At 40.6% G+C, this 24566-nt stretch overlaps 2 protein-coding genes across 2 annotated transcripts in view; both read right to left on the reverse strand.

Moving 5' to 3' along the window:
* On the reverse strand, nucleotides 1-2392 carry LOC144248333 (serine/threonine-protein kinase PAK 1-like). The gene is made up of 7 exons (XM_077790416.1): nucleotides 2336-2392; nucleotides 2186-2233; nucleotides 1908-2020; nucleotides 1601-1718; nucleotides 755-854; nucleotides 280-470; nucleotides 1-177 (listed from the first exon to the last, which is right to left on the reverse strand). The coding sequence occupies exons 1-7, from the start codon at nucleotides 2390-2392 to the stop codon at nucleotides 1-3; spliced, it is 804 nt and encodes a 267-aa protein (XP_077646542.1).
* Nucleotides 2393-7943: 5551 nt separating this feature from the next.
* The window catches only part of LOC144248282 (3'-5' RNA helicase YTHDC2-like), a 30247-nt gene continuing 13624 nt past the window's right edge, over nucleotides 7944-24566 (reverse strand). The window contains 20 exon segments of the mRNA XM_077790287.1: nucleotides 7944-8242; nucleotides 8641-8930; nucleotides 10364-10473; nucleotides 11581-11776; nucleotides 13012-13217; nucleotides 13661-13787; nucleotides 14281-14553; nucleotides 14907-15026; nucleotides 15164-15269; nucleotides 16203-16285; nucleotides 16726-16806; nucleotides 16906-16993; nucleotides 17070-17166; nucleotides 17317-17501; nucleotides 18288-18353; nucleotides 19312-19438; nucleotides 19795-19930; nucleotides 20320-20468; nucleotides 21558-21665; nucleotides 23856-24012. Of these exon segments, the coding sequence (XP_077646413.1) occupies nucleotides 7972-8242; nucleotides 8641-8930; nucleotides 10364-10473; nucleotides 11581-11776; nucleotides 13012-13217; nucleotides 13661-13787; nucleotides 14281-14553; nucleotides 14907-15026; nucleotides 15164-15269; nucleotides 16203-16285; nucleotides 16726-16806; nucleotides 16906-16993; nucleotides 17070-17166; nucleotides 17317-17501; nucleotides 18288-18353; nucleotides 19312-19438; nucleotides 19795-19930; nucleotides 20320-20468; nucleotides 21558-21665; nucleotides 23856-24012 (2976 nt within the window). The 3' untranslated portion in view covers nucleotides 7944-7971.

Consider the following 24566-nt stretch of genomic DNA (forward strand, 5'->3'; position numbering starts at 1 on the left):
TCAGCTGGCAGGGCTTTTTGCCCCTTTGCTTTTTCTCACCTGCAGGAGTTCCTGGGCAGACCAGCGCCTGTCCTCGTCTGCCTGCAGGCAGCAGCGCAGAAAGTCGCGCAGGAGAGCCGAGTGGTGCCTGGGGTTCTGCAGTTTCGGGGGCCCGTTCGTTTCTATCAGTTCAAAAACCTACAACACATGGATGGAAGAGGACACTCTAGCTGCTCCTTTCCTAGCCACAACAGCTCTCTCCACACAGAGCCCCCTTTCTAAGCTGCACCTTATCCTGACACGGGCCATCCTCTCATAAGGAGCTTCCCCTTCCACCATTTCCAGCCCCATGATCCCCAGGGACCAGATGTCCACTTTGGGGCCGTAGGCTTCTCCTCTCACCACTTCCGGGGCCATCCAGCTGGGAGTGCCCACTCTGGAGCTGCGCTTGCTGCGCTCAGGGCTGAGCTGAGCGCAGAGGCCAAAGTCAGCTGAGGAGAAAAACAAAGCCTGTCAAAGCCAGCCACCGCTGACAAACCGGCCTAAAGGATGGCCCACTCCAAGCCTGCCAAGGCCATGCCCAGTCTAGCTGAAAAGGCAGCTGAGCTCGCCTTCCCCGTGGCTGGAGCCAGGGAAATAGGGCATTGGCCATTTCAGAAACACCCTCACGATTCACGCGCTGGCTGAGCAGCGCTTCTGGGGAAGTGGCAGTCACCAAAAAGCGGCCCCACAGCACACGCGGGGAAGGCTGCCCCTGAGCAGGGGCGATACCCACCCAGCTTGACAGATCCGTCCATGCCCACGAGAACGTTGCCGCTTTTGATGTCCCTGTGGATGACTTGGCGGGAATGAAGGAAATGCAGTCCTTGCAGGCACTGAGAGAGAAAGGAGGGAAGGAAAGTTAACATTCAGCATCTGATTTAATCCCAGAAGAAAGAAAAGGGCTCCAAGAGGTTGACAGCTTTCTCAGGGAATTGTGAAGGAGGGAGCACTAGCACGGCGCTGTCAAGAGCAAGAGCTTGCTGCTTCAACACTCTTAGAAGTGCTTTGGATATTTCAAAGCGAAGGCATCTGAGCTTGCACGAGTCCATCCTGCCATTGGTACCAAGCACGTGACCTTTGGCTGGCAAGCAGCATGGCAACGATTTCATTGGAAGCCCTGTGGCAGCAGAGGAGGAAGCAGCACATTAGACCTGTTTCAGAATCCCTCGCCATCTGGGCTGCAATGCCGTGCTTTGAAGCTGAGGACATCTCCTTCGCCCTCGGCTTGAAATTCTGCCACCTGCATGCGGGCTTAGAATGTCAAGGAATGTCGGACAGACGGACAGGCTCCAGACAAACATTCAGAGGCAAAGCTGAGAGGAGCAAGCCAGGAAATGAAACAAGTGAGTGTGCACAAGCGCCAGAGGACGGACAGCATGGAAGAGTGCAAGAACAGAGCCTAAGGCGTGCGGGGACTCCAGCAGGCAGTTCCCTTCAGATTAATGCTCGTTCTTCTGCTCTGTGTTGTGAGAGCAGCGCCAAAAGAAAGCCGGGGCCAAGAAATCTCTGCTCTCCTTAACCACCAGCTGACAAGAACCATCCTGGGCAGGCCAGGGGAAGCACAAGCGGGACGCCTCACCTCCCGACAGACGGCGCCTATCTGTCCTTCCTCCAGGTACACTGCCCGGAGCACATCGAACAACGTGCCGCCGTCCATGAACTCCATCACCAGCCAGAGCTCCGCATCCACCAGGTAGCTGAAAGAAGGAAACCACGGCATGGAGAGAGAGGAATGGGCACGGCTCAGGCACCCGAGGGCCTGACCCAGGCTTTTGCAACTGCTCTCCAAGCTACACATGCCAGAAGAGATTACTGAAAGCCAGCTGCAAACTCCTCCCGTGCACATGCAGATGTCTAAAGCTACATAGACGTGAGAATACCCCAACCTGTCTAAATAGCTGACAATATTGGGATTCCTGCTGTCCCTCATCACCAGGATTTCATTGACAGCCAGCTCCTCAGACATCTTCTCCTGAAGAGACATTATCTTGATGGCCACCTACAAAGACATTGGCCACCATTAACTTGAGAAGTCGCTCCCTGCACGAGACCTCAAGGAACACGGAGCGAGCGCTCGTGCCATGACACAGCGAGCTGTGCCAAACTGCCCTGTTGCCAGACAGCAGAGCTTAGGGAGAAACTGCCGCGGGTATTGACACTTTACCTGTTGTCCTGTGCTGGTGTTGAGGGCTTTATAAACTGCTCCAAAGCCCTTAGAAAGAAAAGGGCAGCAGAAAAAGCCCTTTATAGCCCTGGCAGTGAAAGCAAGCCTAGGCAGGAGATCTCCCTAGGCTGCCTGGACTCCTTAGAATACGCCTGGCTGCGGCGTCTCTTCATCCGGCAGCACGGCAGCCCACCAGCCCTCTGCCATGCCGGACAGGGAACACAGAGCTTCCACATGAAGACCAAGGACCCCTGCAAATCTCCAAGGCACACGCCCACTTGATTCCAAGTGGCTGGGCAGGGCACGGCGCTGTAGACTCTTGCTCCTGTCAGAGCTGGGCACACCTGGGAACAAGGCATGGCAACTTGTGGGGAAACCAAGGACTTCGTGGGGGCTGCATTGCTCAGCACACAACCAGGCCATCTGTGACCCAGAGTTCTGGCGCCAAAAAGATAAAGCAGACGGAAATACCTGGGAAAGGTTTCATTTTGACCTTTCTTACCTGTTCACAGAAGTGGCCAAAATGAAAGTTACAGAGCAGGGCCTGATCCCTTCTCCTGCAGGAGGGGCCCTGTACTGGCTCCTGCCCAGGGCTGGTGCCCATGTGCTAACATTCAGCTGACTGGGAGCAGAGCTCCTGGGGCTCTACAGTGATACACCAAGCCCAGCCCAGTTACCTGGTACACATGCAAAGCTTCAGAAAAAGATTAGAATGGAAAAATGTAACTGTCATGATCATTGTATTTTACTATGTTCACATGCTGTATAGGACTGCAATTTTATGTATTTGTGGTATTTTCACACATTTTAATCTCTGAAATACTGTCAGATACACTTTGATTCTTAATGGAAAGTCTTAAACTATTAATTTAGCTTATAAAATGAAGTTACTGACATTAAATAATATGTACTTTGTAGCGTAGAAGAACACAGTAATAGTGTGAGTAATTATTATTGCTTAAGCACAATTGGCTTGGGTCTGTACAGGAATGTGAAATTTTGCAAGAAAATAATATTTTCACTAGGTTTTGTAAAATATTTGAGAAACACTTCTTGTTTGAAATAATACGTTTCAAACAACCTTTTACTTAGGAGTTTGAGGAAGGTTCTTACTTTTGAGAGCAGTACAATTTTACATTTTAAGAATAATGTAAGCAGCTGATGAACTTTAGAATTATTGCAGACCATATTTAGTCTTTCAGAAAGTATTAGTGATATATATCTGATTCAATGTATCTTTTAGCCAGGTTTCGTCAGTGTAGGAAAGTCTGGTTGTAAAGCTCCCATTGTTGCCATTACAGCATTTATGTGCTGTAAATCATGTAAAAGTCTCCATTTTCCTGATTTCTTTTTTATTACAAAAACAGGGGTATTCAAGGGTCTGAATGATTCTTCAATATGACCCACTTGCAATTGTTCTGTGACTAATTCTTGCAGGGCAGTAAGCATTTCAGTAGTAAGGGGCCACTGATCAACCCAGACAGGTTTATCTGTTAACCATGTCAAGGCTACAATTGGACATTCACCACCCTGCATCACAGCGGCTCCTATTAAAAATCCATAGTAATTCTGTAATAATAGTAATTAAAAATCCCAGTAATTCTGAGGGTCTGATGTTAGCTTGTTGGCCATCGGGATGTTTCACATGAATTACAATGGCTGACAAGCCACCTGTTGTAGAACCACCCAACCCCATAAGTCCAAAACTTGCACGAGTGAGAGGCCACGATTGAGGTCAATGCAGTCATGAGAGTATTATTGTAACATCTGCTCCAGTGTCAATCAAACCTGTTACCGATACAGTTCCTGGATGATATCCACTGGCTGTGAGGATGCATGTCTTTTCTGGATGGGTCTCCGTTACTTTCTCAGTCCGGAACACTTGAGGTACTTACTGTATTGGGAACAAAACTCACAAAGGCTACAAGATGAGTGATGCAAGTTCCTTCCTGAATAGTAATAGGGCAGTCATCAATTCATATCATAGCATGACTCTGTCCTAAATAATCAACATCAATAAGTCCTAAATGCACATGAATACCTTTAAGTGTAGTACTTGATATCCCTATCAGAAATGCACTCAATCCACGTCCTATTGGACCATAGGTGTCATGGGGCACTTTGCAGATTTCTTCTGTCAAAATAGTTACTGTGTCGGTGGTGGGTACATCAATCCCTGTGGACCCACTTGTTGCTCCTGAATACTGTTTGCAAATGGGTAGCTTTGCAGTGCTGGGAATGCCCATAATTGCTGTTAATGGTTGTCAGGTTATTTGTGTCCCCACACACCCCTTCGTGTTCTTCTTCCCATTTCCCTGCAACAGCTGACCATTTGCATGATACTTACTCGTGCACAGTGCCCAAATTTAGCACAATGATTGCACATAACATTGCTGCTTGCATTTGACTTAGATGTTATTTTCTGGGTATTACACTGTGCCCTTACATGCCCTTGCTGTCCACAATTACAGCATTTCGGTGGTGGTCTTAGAACTGCAGCAAGAGCTGCCATTTTATGCTCTACTGAACCAACTTTGAGCAAGCAGTAACCATTTCAGGCAATGTGGGCTCCCCAGGTAAGGTGTCAATAATCGTTCTGCAGTCTGGGTTTGCACTTTCTTTCACCAATTCTATACACAATCTATGTCACAAAGGTTCATTATCTACCTGTTTTTCAATAGCTGCAGCAAGCTTTTCCACAAACTGCAAAAATGGTTCTCTCATCCCTTGTTGTATAGTAACATATCTCTGTTTTGGAGCTGCCATTTCCATTGTTTTAATTAAAGCACTCATGCCTATTTGCCGAGCTTGTGTCAAAATTGAAGGATCCCACCTTGCCTGTAAATCTGGGTTAGCAAAAGGCCCAGTGCCCAATAAGGCATCAACACCCACAGCATGACGAGTCGTGTTGAGGCAGCTGCATATTTGTTAAAGCTGTGTGCTCAGCCACTCACCTCTGAGTTTCTTGAAACACACCATACTGTACTGGTTGGAATAAAACTGTAGCAAGATGCATGATGTCATAAGGTACAAGCATACTGCATTAATTACATGTATTAATTGCATTACCTCTGAGGAATTAATACCAAACTGAGCCACTTTCAATTGGAGATCTTGCACAACCTTCCAGGCAAAGACATGATGACTGTCATCCTGCCCTATTCCAGGAACTGCATTAAAAACTGGAAAAGCCATAGGATTATCACAGGAAACATTTGCCTTAACACTCTCCTCCTGAGGTACTTTTGGGGCACCAAATCTTTCTATTAGGTCCCAATTTTTTTATTCAGCTGCTTTCTTCCTAAGAAATTCCCAAAACTTCTGAGGCTGTCATGGAAGCACAGTTACTTGACACGGAGGCAAAGTCCATGGGGCAGTAGGGCTAGATCTCTTAAAAGCTGAACTGCCAACAGTTCCCTGCCCCACCTCAGGTGTTACTGCGGGTGACTCTTCACTTGATTTGCTGTCACTGTCCGGCAGTGGAGGATACGACCTTGCAAACTGTTCATGCAGCTCAGAGGGGGGCGGGGGGCAAATGGCTGGGCTAGAGTGGAGGGGTGTAGGTCTTAGATTCAAAGAAAAACCATAAATTTCTAACCAGGTAGAAGCTTGAGAAAGTGTTGAGAAAGAATGTAAGTTCTTTATCTCTCTTGTTCAAATTGTTTATAATTAGGTTTTACTACTGTATGTCATCCACTGCACACCAATACGTTGAGATGTTTTCACTTCAGGACCAATAGAGTTGGTCTGCACAAAGCTCTGTATAAAAGAGTGATGTATTTTGAAATAAATCAGTTATAGTCTCAGCCTTCTGAACAAAGTCTATTCATTCCCATCCTGCCTCAACAGCGTCAGAGGGGAGCAGGGGGCAGACAGCTGGGTTTGTCTCTCTGCCAAAGACATTTCCGCTAACTGGCACAGTGGTGTAGTGTATAGAGGCACTGCTGAAAGCTGCTGTGCAGGTGAGATAAAGAGGCTTAGGAGTCTGAGAAGGAGGTACTCTGTCAGTCTGCCCGGAATCCTTAGCAGCTTTCCCAAAAGCTTCAGCATCCAGCCCAGAAGCTCTGGCAACTTTCCTGGAAGCTTTGGTAGCCTGCCTGGTAACTTCCATGGGCACCTGCACTTTCTTCAAGGATGTATGCAACAAGTTCCCCATCAGAGGCCCCATCTGACTCATCCCTCCCATCAGACTCCTTTATCAACCCCAAATCTTCATCCACCTTGTACTCTGCTTGTTCCCGCTGTTTTCCATTCTTTTAATGCCTCAAAAGGCAATCTCCAAGTAACAACTAGATTGACAATAGTTTTATCTCCCGCTCAGGTGACTTCCCACAGCTTGTCCCTGACTTTTTTTCCAACCTTTAACACTAAATGCTGTGTCAGGATCAGTAGCAAAATCCTATGATCTAGCCCACAGCAATATACTTCAAAGGGCATAGTCTGAAGTAGTAATTCCCTTATTTCTTAACAAAGCTTTCTATGTAGCCAAAATAGTCTCTTCCTCTTTAGATTTATTTCCCATTATCACTAGTTGGTGCCTCACCTGCTTCCAGGTGTGTTGATAGGAGAAAATCAGGTCAGGACTTGCCTGTGGCTTCCACCCGCCACTCTCAGCTGCACCAGCGCCGCCTCCCCTGCTACTCCCCAGCGGGTCAGGGCTGCCAGTCGCTGGGACCCCGCGTGGCTCCAGACCGACCACGCTGCTCAGGCTGTGGCTCCACGTGGTGGGCACCAGCTATCACTGGTATATACACTGCATCGTGAGGCGGTCGCCACACAAAGCACAGACCACAGACGGTCTCAGATGGCAACTCTTTATTATCGAACATGACCTTTTATAAACTTTCTAATTGTTTATACTTCTTCTACCCCAACTGTTGGCCACAAAAAATCAACATAACACCACTGGTGAACAGTAACAGTGACTTTAGTTAACTTTCTGAAAATGCTTTATCCAGCTGCAGTTCCCTCCTTATCTTTCTCCAGTTCTTCTCTCAGCCTCCTTGGTAGCAGCCTTGGAGAGAGCTCTTTATCAGCTTCTTGCCCCTCAGCTTCTTTTTGCTCCTTTAGCTAACAGGCCTGCTGTTAGCCCCTTCCACAGTAATTCATCCATGAGGGGCAGGAAACAAGTAGAGCAGAATAGGATTAAAAAGCCTAGTGATTAATTAGAATTGGTTAAAGTCTGACAGACCTTGAGATGACACCAAAATTCATCATCCTAGAGTGTAGCCTACAGCACACTACTCGCATTTCTATATTCGGGAAAAATGTTTTCTTCTTTTACGCTGTCTTAATTTAAAAGCTGGAAGATTCAAGAGGAATTACTACATCCTCCAATGAGTCCATGAAGTTTCCTCTGAATGATCTCCTTCGTGTTACTGCAGTCTACTATTCAAGTATATAGGGACAACTGTCACAGTAATCTCATTAAAAATGTGTGCTTTGTTAAAATAACCATCACAAAAATCAGTCATAGTAAGGCAGGTAAGACAGAATCAGTATTGATACTGAAAATCTATTATGAATGCAGAAAAAGGCAGAATCCAAAAACTTCAGAAGTATGTATATAATATACTCATTTAGTTGAAAAAAACTTACACGTTTATTAGAACAAGTTTGGGGGTTTTTTTAAATCTCATTTTTTCTACTTTGGATAGCTTTACCTCAGCAGTCCATAAATTATTTTTGCTGTATTAAACTAGTGAAACAAGGATATTTAGTCTAGATTTTTAAATTCCAGAAGGAAGTATTATGCAGTGTTACAAATGAAAAGCTACGTTAGATTCCTAATTTATCAGTAAAATACCTAACTGCAGAATGATATCAGCAAGAAATTCTATTATTTTGGAAGAGCAGGGTAGTATGTTAGAGAACTCTACCTTTCCAGACACTGGAGAAGAAGGAGTAGCACAGGGGCTGGAATAGCTACTGCTGTCTGCAGGTTTCACTGAGGACTGAGCTGATCTGTCATCTGAGCATTGTCCGGAGAGCAAAATGTCTTTTTCTTTGTACTTCTTTGGCTGGTGGAGTGCAGGAGAAGAAGATTTCACTGAAACCCTACAAAGGACATACCTTGAGTTTCACAAGCAGTCACTGAACAATTTACATCGACCTGTCCACCTACAGCATGACCACATGTATTACAGCAACTACAACATCTATTAAACCTAACTAAAAACTCATACTGACCATTCATTGCTTTTTAATGCTACTGTTAAACTTCTTCTGCTACTTCTCAAACATCACAATTCATGGACAATATTCCTGACTGCTCTCTCAAACAGCAGCCCCAGGTATGAAATACTTCTCTTTGGGATTACAATGCAGCATACAACAGTATAACACCTTCCAAATGTACTTCCACTGTTTTCACCTCCTATTACTAGCAGAAACTTAAGTGATACTCGTATACATAAACTGCAACCTACAGTAAGCAGAAGACCTCAGCATCTTACTTTTCAGCATGAGAGGAGTCAGATAATTCTGTTTCTGTTGAGCTTTTTCTGCTGCTGGTTGACTTCCATGTAGACGCCAAAGGAAGTTCTTCACAAGTCACAGGCCTTGGTCTCTGGCCAATTCCTGAAGGCTGCTGCAGATCTGCAGACTGTTCTTCAGCACTCAGAACAGCTGTAATTGCTCTTACAGTTGTTTCATCAACCTGAGACCACAGCTTAGAAGGAGCTCGCATACGACGCAGAAACAAGCTGTGCCACTTCTGCCTGAGCTGCAGCAGCATACCAGCAGCCTGCAATGAATTCCAATTCTGTTAAATACTGATGAAAATTAGATCACACAGGTAAGAGAACCCTGTCTTTTCCCTATCAAGCAACACCTGGCATTCCAATATAAACAGAGCCCAGAATTGAAGGCAAGACTAAGGTCTTGGGGAAGGGGAATAATCCATATTTAAACTATGATGTTAATTTGCTTTCTTTTCCTTGGGTACAAGGTCATTTTGGAAACATTTCATTTAGCTCTGTACTAAACTTAGCTTTGTATTGTAATTCCACAGACTTTTTTTTTTCCTTCTTATCTTTCAAGAAAACTCAATCCTTTCATGCTTTATGCCCTTCCTCTCAAATCAGTCTCTACTCATGCATTCTTCAGTATAGTTGATGGAAAAGAGCTCTAAGTGATATTTTTCTTACATAGACACCTGGTCAAATGTGATGACTAAATTCAGAAGACTATTGTCTAATTCTGCTACTAGAAACGCTTCCATTACAATAAATTTTTAAAAATCACTCTTCTGGACATGACTAGGAGAGAGAGTATTATTATTAGAGTTGGTAAAGTTGTGTGTTTCATGACCCATAAACTGCAGCCACAGCTCCTCAATGACATAAAGACTTCTATTTCAAAGAGGATTTGAAATGTATCCTTCCAAAATCTGACAGCAACTTTCTCTCAGCAACTTCAGCTTCAAGTGCTCCTTTTTTGATCTGATTTTGGTTATCCTCTCAGAGAAAGAAGAACACAATATGCCAATGTGACTGTTCTCTCAGCTCCTGTCCAGATTTTAGCTTATCCCAGCTTGTGCTATGGCCTGATGGAGCACCATGCAGGCAGGACAGGAGGCCAGAAGGAGCAGAAGGGCCCTTATGCTGTCACTGTCACCTGCAGCTTGCTGTCCCTTGCAGTCATCATTTTTTGTCTGCCAGTTTCTTCAGAATCTGCTGACTTGTGGAAAGGGACAAAACTGCCAAGCTCAGATATAAAACATCATATTGCCCAGAAAGTTTTTGAAACAGACCCAACAGCATCTGGATTGCTGAGGCTTTCCTGCTCCCTTTTGTGAGAGACAGGACACCCACACCAATATGGAGGAAGAGGGATGAGCACTCTCACTGTTGACTTAGGTGACTATTCTCTTTCTTTCTGCTGACAGGTAAAAGAAGAGAAAGGTATGGGTGATAGGTGATCAAACACTGCAACTTGGATTTTGAATACACAAATTCATGCAACAGACAACTCTGTGCCAAAGGGGATTGAAGCCGTTTAATTCTTAATGAGCTTGTGAAGTAAAGGTTAAATCACAGAGTACCTAGTTGGAGAGACCCAAATGGACCATGATATTCTTGGAGAAAATTCTTGGCTACTCAAATATTACAAAAACCTTTTCACATCTTTTTACAATTCCTCTACATGAAGCAAACCCAGGAGTAATTTCTTACTTACTTCAGGGTCCAGTTTAAGATGGAGCCATTCATCCAGCTTCAGCAGTGCCAGATCAGCAGACGTCCTGTCCTCCATCTCACTGTCGCTGCTATCATTAGACACCCCTCCCCCTGAATTAAAGACAAAAGGTTCATCAGAATTTCCATATTTTTTCTACTATTATTTCTATACAAAAACCCGCATACTACTGTATTACCAGCAATATTTTTCCTTCTAAAATTGACTTTAAATGTAAACATTTGTAAAACTACCTCTTCTTTTCTGCAAATACACTGCAAAGTCTTTGCTCCAGATAGCAGCAATCAAGTAGCCAGGCCTGCTGAAGGTCCTACTATGTAAAAATGTGGATTGATATGATGTGACCCAACTCATGTACCTTCACCAGTTTTCACAGGCCACTATACAACTTTTGCCTAAAGCTGTTGGCAAAATCACACATGCCTCTATTTCCTAGTAAAACAGCAGATTTAAAGACCTAGTAAGAAAAAAAAAATATGTATGGCTACTAATTAGGATTCTTTATTTTTCTTAAGTGCAATTCAGTCAGCATGAGCACTACTCTAAGGTTCACAGTTTAAAAGCAAGACAGGAAAGCTTTAGAAATAAGTTGGACTTTTAGTTTGATTCAAACTATGACAACTAGAAGCAGTTATTTTTGCTTCCATTCCAACAGGACTCAATTTAAATGAGAAAAAAAGAAGGAAATGTAAATATATTCTCTATTACTTATAGTTAATAGTACAGTTAACTGAAATTAAAAATTATCAGTAGAACATATCTTGAAAATGTATGTGTTAGCTAGAAGCAACATGACTTGTTTGCCATACTGATTGTTTCTAAATTATTCTGTTTGAATAATCTGGTTCAATGTATCAAATAAAGTAGTCTGCAGAAAGAGAACATGCATACTACACTTCTCAGTACCAGTACTACAGTTCTCATTAGATATTGTGGCTGCATTCTTTCCTTACAAACTATACTGCAGTTTCTGAGACCCTACGACTGTGTAATTTATGGACTTGAATAGGTAAGGAATCCCAAAATGGAGAGATTTGTTACAGAACCAACAAACTCTTCCTGAATAGCTACAGGAATTATAACAGCGCTGTTTCCAGAATCAGCCAATATATGTATTAAATATTACTGAAAAATAAGCTCTGCATGTCACACGCTGATGTATACCAACGGAAACATCCCAAATCCAGACTCCAGTGTACCTTGAAAGGATGAAGATGCCTGCAAGGCATTACTTTGCAGTCTGGCTGGTCCACAGAAGAGGGCCACGGTGACAGGTGTCACAACAGAGCAGCACCTGATGTTTGCTGTCTTGTGAGCTCTCGTCATTTCATCATATATAAGCCAGTCTGTAGGGAGGGCCTGGATGGCTGCAGCTTTTCCATTTGCTGGGGCAATCTGTGGAAGAGCAGGTAAAACCAGGCTATTGTACCCTCTACCTGTAATTAATGTAAATTTGAACGTATTTCTCATTTTATCCAGAGACACTGTGGGTGCCTCAACCTGGCAGTGCCCAAGGCCAGGCTGGATGGAGCTCTGAGCAACCTGGACTAGTGGAAGGTGTCCCTGCCCATGGCAGGGGCTGGAATGAGATAAGCTTTAAGGTCCCTCCCAACACAAACCATTCTATGATTCTGTATTTTGAGAATTAAATACATGTACAATTATATACATATAAAAATATACATGCATGTTGCTATCATGCTGGCATGGTAGTGTGGAGGATTTGTTTTAGAAAGGCCTTGGAAATGAGAAACTGAGGGAAAAGATACATTTATGTATGCTCCATTGTTTCAGGAAAGTCCCGCTTCAGCATTCCTCTGTAAACCCCCTTTCTCCCCACCCCTGAGCAGTTCCTATTGGACCTGGCCCTTGGGGTGGTTCTGATGTGCCTAAGCTGGACACTGTCTCTATTGTTTAGACCTTAACTCTTAATTTTGCTGTATAAAACTGTATCTGGGCAATAGCCCGGGGCCTTTGGTCCCTGCAACGCTTCAGGCAATACAATCTCTCTGGACAAGCATACCACTGGTCTCTCTTGGTCTCTTTATCTCGAATCCTAGTGGCGACCGAGGCAGCGCCGCAGCTCGGACCGTGCTAACCCAGCCACTGCCTGGTGAGCCCAGGGCAGCGGGACCGCGGAAAACCCCGGCCCCGAGAGGGGACAGCTAGCCAGAGGGTCCCGGGGGGCCGGGGAGGGACGGGGGACAGCGGCGAGAAACCCCCGAAAGCCGCACATGCACATAAAAAAGTGTGAGAGAATTCAACCAGATTCATCAATTATCCTACCATGGTAAAACAAAATATGTTGCTTTAAAAAGAAATGTTAAAAATAAGTTTCAGAGAAAAACTTGCTTTTAAGAATAGGGATCATTATATCTTTAAAACAATTTTATAGCAGGGCAGATTTTTTGCCTTTTTGCCTTTTCCATCTAGAGAAAGGACTAATTGAAACGATAGAAAAATGAATCAACTCCAATTCTATCAGCTGGGTAGAACAGTATTTTCTAAAGCTGTAGTGTTAAATGCCTATACTGCTTTTGAAGTACTGACAAATAGGAAAAGACATTTCTAAAACACGTGACAGGTTTTAGTACCCTTTTTTTTGAACTATGAATTCAAAGTGTCTTTACCTTTTTATACTGAGACTGACCAAGAACAGAGGTAGGATGAAATCGCACTTTCTTCTCTTTTGGTTCCGTCAACACCAGGCTGTCTCTGTCTACATGCACAAGATTGGGATACATCCCAGCCACTAAGGCACCTTTAATTACAGCCCAGTTCTCAGAGTTAGCATTAACATCTCTAATATCAGCTCCTCCTCTGGCTCTCACAAAACCTGACAAATGAAAGAGACAAAACAGTGCCATGTTACCTTGTGTTTGGCTCTCAAAAGGAGTCAGAAACTAAAGGTGAAATAAATGACTTCTTTGTTGCATTTTTCACCACTGCCAACCTTAACAGCACCAAGAAGAAACCATTACACTGAAATCCTTCCTGATAAGGGGTTTCATACTGAGACAGGATACCACTATTTTCTGCAATATAAAGACATTTCCTATGGGAATAATTCATTAAAACATGAAATGCAGTGGCATGTGGAGATGAGGGTGCTTTCAGTTTGATCAGCCACAATTCCTCATCTGCACCATACCCTTCATGAATGTATGCATGACAGTGTATTTCAAATTAAGGAAAATTACACCAGTGAACATGATTTTTGTTACAATTTCTATATGCTTGACTTTAAAACAACGTTAAAATTGTTTCCAACTTCTCTACCTGAGGCTCTAAGCTGGCCAAGCACCTGTGTTCTCATTCCTGTAATGATTTCCATTGTGGCTCGGGATAGGAAGTTCTTTTCACAGAAGGCTCTCTCCCAGCCGTCACTGCGTGCCTTCTGCCATGCCTGAAAATGTTTTTACATTTGCCTATTAATTTGAAGGACTTAAACTAAAAACTGCAGGTGTTTTTTTAAAGATTACATTTATGTCAATAAAATGAATGCAAAACCCACTCTAAAAGTTAATGTATCAAACCAGATTATTTTTTCTGTTCAACAATTAGATTCTCTTTATGTGCTCACTCCAGTGATGATTATGTCAAATTAAAACAATAAATAAAGATCATTACATTAAGATCATGATTCAAAGTTCAGTGTAGTAGGATGCAAAGAGGCACATTGTTGAAACATTCAAAATTTTCTAGGGTTTGAAACAAAACATACTACAAAAAGGGCTCCCTCACAAATTTATGAGTCCAATACACAGGAAAGGCACTAGGCAAAAAGAAAGTCTTCTCTGAGGACTTAATCACAGTCCGCCACTCTACATCCAACTGGTACATCTGCATTTTGCTTGGGTGATGTGCTGTGATTAGTACTTTCTGAAATGAAAGACTACCTGGAAAGCCCTGAGCAGGGCCATGTGGTCACTGAATGTCCCGGCAGCAAAGCGCTTCCTGCACAGCATGGCTGCACGCTTTTGGGAGGCCAGCGTGGGCAGCACAAAAGGGTCTTGGCAGGCAAGAGCACAGGCAATGGTCAGAACAGGATCCAGGCACTTCAGAACTACAGCATACAACACCATTTTACCGAGGTGTGGCTCTACAGGTAATTCAGTCAGCTGATAACCAAGCTCAGTGAGATCTTCCCAAGGGTCCATGGCATCTATGGTCTGTTCATAAACAAGCAAACAAACAAATAAAGGAGAGGAGGATGGGTACAGTGGACAAAATCAATTTACAGTGAAAGCAAAAAGGATGTGAATAATGGACATTAACTAGACTTGTTTCCAAACACTGAAGAAGCAAGTCAGACTATTAACAGAGACAAGACTTTGAAGCACTCTCTTCCCTTGACATGGAAAAACACATCCCCACACACAAAATGAAAACAGACAACAAGCAAAACTTCAAAACATCCTTAAGTAATTAAAAACAGCTTCAGTACAAACTGAAGTCAGTAAACTGCTACACCACAAATTTGGGATCAAACACAATTACCATCTAAACCTGTTCCTTTTCTGACCTTAAGCATATGCACAGCATTTCTCACAGTTACAGCAGGCGGAGGATCAGGAGCTTTCATAAGAAAGTCTACAATTGGACAATTAATTGGAGCCAGAATTTTTGTGTACAAACAGATCTCCTGCAAGGTAAAAGGCAGAACAAAAAAAGATTACCAAGATTTGGAAGCAGCTGCCAAACACATGATTTGTTGCAATTAGTAGTATGGTTTGAGGACATTGTATTTTTTAAAGTTATAGTTTCTAACTGAACATGCACCTGAAGCGGCAGTCTTAGAAGTTCTGGAGATTGAAATTCCAACATATTCTGAAATCGGAGCCTGCTGAAGAGATGAAAGCAGACCCCAGGCTGACAGCGCCCAGCCCTTGAAAATAAAATATGGGAAGTTGTGAAAATGAGGATTTCTTTCTAAAAACAAAACCAAAAGCCAACAAACAGACACAGAAACTCAGAATGGAAAAGAAGAGGCACTACCATGAAGAAAGTGTTGTTAGGTCACATGCAACATGAGAATTTCCTAATCATTAATTATTTTTGAGAGTGTGGCAATTTTTTACTGTAATTTTAACCCAACACTGAGAAATCTGGAGAAAGAAAAACAAGGCTTTTCTAATGTAAAGTGCTGTGGGTTTTTTGCTAACCTAAGACCAGTCCAAATCTCAATCATCCTTTGTTGTAAGGAACCAGTTGCAAACTTTCTTGCTTCTCCTCACATCCCCTAAACAGAAGTGATCCTTGGAGTAAAAGGTAGAATAAAGATGAAGTAACTTGTGAGTGAATGAGGGAGGAATGAGCAAATTCTCTCAGTCATATACATCTATGTGCATACATGCAGCTTAATGCCAATATGATTGATTAAACAGGCATTTGTTGCTACATAAACTTCTGAGCCCTCCCCCACAGTGCTGGGAAGAATATAATCATGGCCTGTTAAGTCATGGATAGCTTGGAGAAAGTGAAATAGGCAGTCCTCTGCCCATAGACATGATGTGAAAACATCCCACTGGACATTGTGACTGCGGGTGCTACGTGGGAGAAAGAGGAAGGAGAACAAATTAATGGGGGGAAAACAACCCAGACCTTTGGGAAATGCCTGAGCATCACTTTTCTACAACTTGGGAGATTATTCCAAGGAAATACATGCTGACGCCTACTCGTCTGCAGAGAACCAGTGTTGGCCTCTATGCAACACAACACCAGAATAGGCCAGAAACAATTACTGTGTTGTGTGGTTTATTCTAAACATAAAGGACTGTGCATATCTGCAAAATGGGAACCGCTATGAGGCATTTATTACCTGCCTTTTCTCTGGATAGCACTGGCTTTTGAAATCCACCCCATTTTTAGCACTGTAGCACAACTCAGTGCATCAAAAGACTTCTAGAAAAACAAAGAAAGGAATACAAACTGAAAACTTAATAGGGTACATGAAATACAAGTTACTAGTTAGTTAGATTACCAACAGGAGTTTTCTAAAAAGTATGAAATAGTAATATATACAGCAGCTTCTGAGACAAAGGTACCTTCTCAATTTCAAGTGAATTAATGAGGGTATCTCCTTTCTAGTATCTTAATGCTCCGCAATTTTTGAAATTCAAGATTTTCAAGGTTTTTTAGACGGATAGTTTACAGTATTTGTCTTAAAACAAATGCATGTTGAAGCCTTTCAGAAAGGACTGTTGCCTGACAGGCACTAGGTCTCAGCTAGTAAAAGCTTTTTCTCACTTTACTGTAAAGTAATAAAAAAAAAAAAAAAGTTCTCCAAAATTTATACACTGTGTGTTTTAGAATCACATTAGGAAAATTTAAGGCAGTCCTACCTCTTTCACCTTGCCTGAGTCAATGACAAACACCACATCATTGACTGTTATGCTGGTTTCTGCAATATTAGTAGAAAGAATCTGCAAAGAAAAAACCCAAAACCACCAAAACTATAATAACTGCAAAAGCAATGGCAAAATAGGTCATTGTGGCATTGGAAAAAGTCCTCTAATACTTGCAATTTTGCGGATGCCAAAAGGTGGACTTTCAAGCACTTTCTTCTGGTCCAAAGTCTGCATACTTGAATGAAGCACGAAAACTTGGTATCTAATGCAAGACAAAAGGAACATTTTAAGGATCCTTAAAAGAAGCAATGAAAAGCCACAGTAACTAAAGGTTTTACCTGTGAGCATTATCAGAAAATCTCTTGTCATCCAAAACAATGCGGTCCCTCAGGCTCACTATCTCATCATACCCAGGAAGAAATATTAAAATTGCTCCTAAAAAAGGAAGTGGGTTTGCAAAGTTAAACAGAAAATTCAAATACATGCCGAATAGCACTCAGAAGGTTTTAACGTCTGTGGATTGCTGAAAAAAGAGCATGATTATCAGAAGTCAAATCCACAACCACTGGTTAGGTATTTACCTACCTGCATCAGAACTATGACAGATGCTGTGAAGTAAGTGCATTATCAGATCCAGATCCACTTTTTCATCATCAAAACTGTGATGGTAAGCTGTCAGTAGCTCTCTGTCCTCTGCACTAAGGTCACTAGCACTTTTTTGGACCAGGGAACTGGAACTTTCATCCATGTTTCCAAATCCGAATGAAGCGCTGTAACAGGAAAATACACCAGAATCAAGGCTGCCCCTTCGGGTTTGCATTGAGCCATCAACTCAAACTTAGATCAAGACCAACATGACTATTGGTCTTGAATTCTGATGTTTAAGTGTAGCAGAAGGGAATCACCATACTATTACTGTTTACTGATTCCAATGTTAACCCAATGAAGGATGCCACTTTATTTATTAGTGGTAACTTTAGTTTTCTTCAACTTCATTGAAACACAACCATAAGCAAAGGAAAGTATAAAGATACTTCTCGTTTATCTGTTCAAGTAAAAATATTTGAGAGATACGTCTTCTCCAAAAATTTCCCACTAGCAGAAACTACACTAAAAGAAATTATAGTAGAGATAATCTTTACAAAACACTACCACAAGTATGATAACTGTAAGTTAATCAGAAAATCATTCTTGAATGGCCTAGTGTACACATTACTTCTGCAAATTTTCTTTAATATGCCTATTGCATATAAAAAATACAGATAAAAACACATTACAGATTTGTTTCCAAAGTAAGCATGTGAAAAGAAAATGGTACATAGTATAGAATTAGCAAGTTGTGCAAGCATAAACAATATGCTATTGAGTATAAACTTTTTTGCTGTTTATTTTTTGAAATACTCCTATTCTTAAAAAAAGGTATTGCTATTAAGTCCAGATTTTAGAGCATGAAAAGCTAAAACCTGTTCTGATTAGAAGAACACAAATCTCAAATTTCCCATCACAACTCTATGTATATCATATACAACTCATTCTGCAAAACAGTTACAGCTTACCTGTAGGATTCCAACAGATGAACAACCTCTGTCTGTCCAAAGTGCCTAGCCCAGTCCACAGCCATCCTGAAATAGTTGCACAAGTATTTTTATTAGACTTTTCACTTCAAAAGATGCATATGAAGAGCACATCAGGAGAGGCAATTGACATCAGACTTTTGTACCCATTTCTGTATTGACATCAGTACTGTTATTGCTGGATCTGCAACTTCCCATTTGAAAGTGCTTCATAGGTGTTAACAGCTGACTTTTAGGTGACTACAGTTCTTTACCACAATAGAATGTCAGTTTTACACAGGAGCAAACATGCACAAGGAAGTGAGGAGGAAGAAGGTGCCATTCCTTTAAAAATGGTGCAGAGATCAGACCTGCCTGTTTGCAGTATCCTTGAAGTCATCTCAAAAAGTCACACCCCAGGCATAACATCTGGCTATTTCATGTCTTTCAGAAGCTGTCCTTCTCACTATGCAGTTCACTCTTTTATCTTTAAATTGCATTTCTTCCCCAAGTTATTCAAATGTTAGTACCAAATATCAGACCCCTGGAATCCTAATTCTTATCATTCCATACTACAATTATTTACTGTACTTCCCTGTTTATATGAAGACATACTCCATGACCACAAAACCTGAGTTTCTACAGATTCACAAATATTTTTACATGCTACAATATATTTAGAAACATAACAGAAAGATCTTCTGATATGTGTAACTCCATGAAAATAGCAATTGCCAAATATTTTGGTCCAATTCAGTAGATTACAGTTTTCTACTAACCAGTATCTTAAATAAGACCTACTGAAGCAAAGTTTATAGCTCACAATCAAGACCATGTAATTAAGAATTCAATTTAGAATTTACAGAAAACGATGTGATTATCAGGAGTTAGAAATTGTTGAGGCTGTCAAAATCTATAGTTCTTACAGCAGTGTGATAAGTTAGCAAATTAATTTAGATGATAAAGAATTTTCTTCCTCTCTCCTATATTGACAAATAAATCTATCTTTTGGTTTCTCTGTTTTTACCAGCCATTAGATGATTTGCAGTGGATACTTGCTCCCATGCTGATCAACTGTTCTACTTGACTCAAAAAGCCTCTCCCTGAAGAAATCATCAGAGCAGTCGCACCAGTTTCACTGTGCCGATAATCAACTGAGAAATAAAAAAAAAAAAAAAAAATCCAGCAAACCCAGTAGAAATGTTATTTTTTCATCTAAATATAGTACAAATATTGCTTTCAAATTCCAGCCCAAAGAGAATTTGTTTCCTCACTTTATCTCTGAAGTTAGTTCATATGAATTCTACACTGTTTTAGAAACACACTTCTGTCAATACTTCAAAACAACAACTAACTAAACAACTCATTATTTCTGCTAGCCCTATCATTTTTTCAGTCAGCATCAGAATGCAAAGGTTAATACCATTTGAAACTGGAGATAAAAGTAGCCATAAAAATCTAAGTACATCTGAGGTTGCTTTTTTCTTATGTAATAACACATGAAACTTACCACTGACATTTTCAGTTAAAATAAGATTTAACAGCTGAGCAAACGAATCAATATCTTTATGCAACCAGATGTCAGAAAGACAGGAATCCATTTCTTTTACTATCCACGGTTCAAGGCAATTCACATCTTTTTCAGTCTGAAGATAAAAAACAATATTGAAAGTTTAATCTTTTCCAAGAGTTGTCTTTATTCTCATACATTACCCACAAAGAATTGCAATGGTTATTTTTCCCAGCAGCAACAGAAACCCAGCACTCAGGTATCAGTTCATGCATTGATTTTGTCATACACAAGTATGAACACAATGGCAGTCGAGCCATTTGATCTGAGGAAAAGCTGTGTGCAACCACCCTAACTGAAGAGCACACTTCAGCTAGAGCTGTTCATCCTCATCAAGTAATCTTTAAAATACGTTAATGTCCTGAAAGACTCGACAGAACTTTAGAAAACAGATTTTAAATGGATAGTAATACAACACAAATATAAACACCTGTAACATCTCTTCCGACTAAAGAAAAAACTTACCAGTTGATTAAATACTGTGTCACCGCCATCATCCAACCGTTTGTACTCCTCATTTGTCCTTGGAACCGATTTTTGTCTCCGAGATGTCCCTTTGTTAGTGTTATCTTGAGCTGAACACCACTCAGCAAGAGTGTTCTTCTGTTTCTCTTCTAGAATGCAAAGTATTCCCCAAGAAAGTTTTAGAGTCATATTTATTATCCATTGTCTTCTACTAAAAAAGTTAGTCACAGCAGGTTTTACCAAGTTTTACCCATTCAACATCTTTTTTTAGTCTAGAATGCTCCTACCAGTCCAACATAAATGACATGTTTAAGGGTACCCAAAGTGCACTGCACCCGGGCTATAAAAACAAGGTAAAACCCAACACTTTGCTGTTTAACCCCCCAAACCTCCATTATTCCAAACTACTGCATTCGAAGTATCTTCCTTAAGTAATCACCTTCCACACAATCTCAGGCCAGATCTTTTTCCACAAATGGAATTCTGAAGACAAGTGATATAGTCCCTGCATGTAACAACTTACTTTTCTACACTAGTGGAAGAAACATCAGAAAACACCAGTGTCCTAACTGAACTTTTCTGACCCCAGTGATCAGAGATGAGCACTGTGATCAATATCCAGTTAGGACTGGATATTGAATGTTATAGCTTTGGGGTTTGCATTTTCTACTTTTTCTTTAAATAATCACTGGGATCATTACTTTCAGTTGCCAGGAAAACTTCTGAAGCAGTATCTACTTAATTTAAAACCAATGATGTTTAGCTCAAGAGTGTTAACACTTAAAAAAATGCATCCATGCCTGAAGAAAGCAGTGAAAAATGTTACTGAAGGGAATACCTTGTCCATTTAGTGCAAGATGTACAAAATCATGCCTGCTTTAATAGCTGCACTTTAATTTGCACCCAAAGGTACAGAGCATCCTATGCTTCTTTAGTATTCATGTGGGCAGAGCCCCCAGTTATATATAACTCTACAGCATAATAATTAGAAAAAAGATGACATTTATCAACTGAGTGAAAACAGAATGCAACCACTGAATCAAAGTGATTTTTTTTTCTTTAATTGCATAAACTATTTCCATAATGTAAATATTGAGAGCTTAAAGATACTTGCTGTCATCTAAATTACACTCATTTAATCTCCTGACTCTGGAATTTCAACAGAAAATAATCCTGTTAATTGTTTGTTCAATCAATGATTCTCATTGCCAACCCTTAGAATTAACAAGTCCGCTGACCTTGCTGCTTCTTTTCTTTGTACTTCACCATCTCTTTGTTTGTATACCCAGTGCTTCGTAAAATGTCCTCCAGAAACATCTCTTTAACTTCAAAAGGTCTCCCTTGGACTAAAATAGAAAAAATCCATAAAAGATCATATATTCACCAGCTTCACTTACAGAATTAATTTTTTAAAAAACTACCTTCACTGGAGTTTATTTTTCTCAAAACTGTACAAAACAAAACATTTCCAAAATCAAATGCCACCTTGTTTCTCCATAACCTCTTCAATTTTATGAAGTGTTCCAGCAGGAGATGTTTGGAAGATTGACAGTTATTAACTACAATTTTTTTTTAAACGAGAAAAAGAAAACAGCTGTTTTTGTTTAGGCTTACAAACAAGAACTTGCCATGTAAATCTGCCATCTGGATTAAAAATGTAATTAATTAATAAGCAATTAATACAGCTTTTTGCAAGGTTCCACACAGAGACAGTACATCTTTGTACTGAACTACTTTCTTTTCATGAGAATCATGTGAGAAGGCAGCCTTATATCCATGTCCTCTACTAATTCAGCAAAGCTGAGCTTTCTTTACTGAATACTTCTTGACAGATGAGACATCCCAGTGGCCTTTACCTTCTGATAATTTATCCTGATTTCTTTTTCAACAGGACTGTTTTTTAGACCTTATCTGTCAACATTGCAGGATGCTTTTTGCATGAAGATTAAAATCTCTACATTTTGATTTCTTGTTCCTTAACCTGACTCAGGAACACTCAGGATTTTCCTTCAGAAAGAACAATCCACAATTCACATACTTTTAGAAGCTGGTCACAGAGGAAGCCTTCCAACACTGATCACAAACTGTGTACTACAGCGATCCACAGCTACAAGATGTGGTTTCTGTGGTCAGGATTTTGTCAGCTGTATTGCTGAAGGAGACTCAAACCTTGTATATTACATTAACAGAAAAAGCTACTTCTTTTAATTCTTAAATTAACCAAAAAAAAAAAAAAAAAAAAAAAAAAAAAAAAAAAACGGGAAAAAAACATCTTTTGAATTGTTATTGGCCTGTTACATAACCAGCACAAACACTGTGGTAAACTGGAAAGATTGGGAGAGATTGCCAGCAGATTTTCCAACACAAATTGACCGATCTGAAAGAACAGGAAGCTGCAAAAAGACTAAACTGGAAAGTCATACAACAATCACAACTGAGGCACTCCCTTGCAAAAAAAATTCAGAGAACATGAAATCACGTGTAATTTCCAGATTCCTGTCTCCAACAAGCTGCAAACCTTATTCAACTGGGCAAAAATTCAAAACTGAGAACTAAACAGTTCCATCTGCAAAAAAAGGAAGGAAAAAAAGGTTTCCTCCTCACAAACATTTGCTAAAATAAACCAGTAAGCAATCCCATTTCCTAAAACCATTGAGATTTTTTTTTAAAAAGGCTGACATGCAGAGAGTCTACCTGATTGCCAGATAAAGCATTTCTCTTAAAAGCTACCTTTCAAAACACATTAAAGTTGGACATTACTGTTGAAAAAGTAAGAGGATTGCAAGGTGCCAGAGGAGGTCACCCATTCAGAAAACCTGCAAGCCAAGAGGGTGGGGCAAAAACCGCAAACCCACAAAAACCCCCCATCTCCCACGCATTTACATTTTGCCTTTACTTAAGATCAGTCAAATGAAATTAAACCAGCAAATAATGGTAACTTTTCTTTGCATTTGAATGTAGTCTAACTGCAGGTAACTGAGTCTGCAAACAAACTAAGCGAAACTGGATGTCTTTTCTGAATATTTACCTAGATGAACAACTACTAATTTTCCTTAAATCAGAGAATCATGTGATTCTTTTTTCATGTGAAACCCAATCTGCCTAAGCCTGTATTTCTGAACTGAACTGGTACAGTTATTTGTGTTTTATCCAGTAACCAGTAACAACCTTCAAAAAGCCTGAACAGTAAGATCCTACTGGAATGCACTGATATATATCACACTCATGTAGCTCCTAAGTCCTGTATCAGCATGAAGACAGAACTTCAATGACCTCTTCCTCCTTCTTCAATTAAGAGTGGAGGGGGGCAGGATGTACCTGCATTTACAGAACTCCCAGTGACTAAAACACTTCACTTTGAATGAGGTGCAAACAGTCAAGAAACAAGAAACCTGCATACAGAAAGAACAAAGATTCCTGGAATTCTCAGTGTATTAATCATGTGCCTTTACTCAGAATAATTTGCTACAGTTTAGTAAGATCTGTGAGTCTCAGGGCAGGTATACTCAGACTTAAGAGTTAAGATCAAGACTTACTATGTATTACTGGGCATCTTCCAAAATACCTAATAAAGAGATTTGCATCTAGAGCAGCACTAGAGAGAATTAGTTTTAAATTATTCTGGTTTTGCAGCACATCTCTCAGTTTTATTAGCAAGAAGTCGCTGAACCTATCCCTCTCATGTACTTCATCCTGTAACAAAAGGGGAAAAAAAGAGATAAAAACCATCACAGATTCACAACTTCTAACAAAAAAAAACTTCTCTAAAAAAAAATACATGTTTTGGTGGCACATTACAGAGGCCTTAATATGTGTGAGTCTAGTTTAAGTAATAGGTTTTTTTAAAAAAACTATCCATAAAGAAACAAAAATGCCTCAAAAAGTTTTTATCAGCGCTGAGTGCATTACAATGCTGAAGCTGTAAGCACCTTAACTTTAGAGGCTAAAGTGAGTATCTGAAACCTCTCTGGTTTTGTATTTGAAGCCAAATTTCAAGAAAACACCACAAACTACAAATCTTATTTTAATAAATTCTCACTTCACCACTGATAAGCATTTAAAAAAATATATGACACCACATAATCAGAAAAACAGACAAATTGCTTAGACAAGTCATACACAAAGCCTGTAAGTTAAGGCACATAACTGATTAATCATCTTTTTCATTCTTCTGTTTTGATTTATATTATGAATGAAGGAAACAAGGACTCAAAATACAAAGTTTGTAGGCTGACATCAAGAATGTA

Source organism: Lonchura striata, chromosome Z (assembly GCF_046129695.1).
Source record: "Lonchura striata isolate bLonStr1 chromosome Z, bLonStr1.mat, whole genome shotgun sequence".
NCBI classification, from domain to species: Eukaryota; Metazoa; Chordata; class Aves; order Passeriformes; family Estrildidae; genus Lonchura; species Lonchura striata.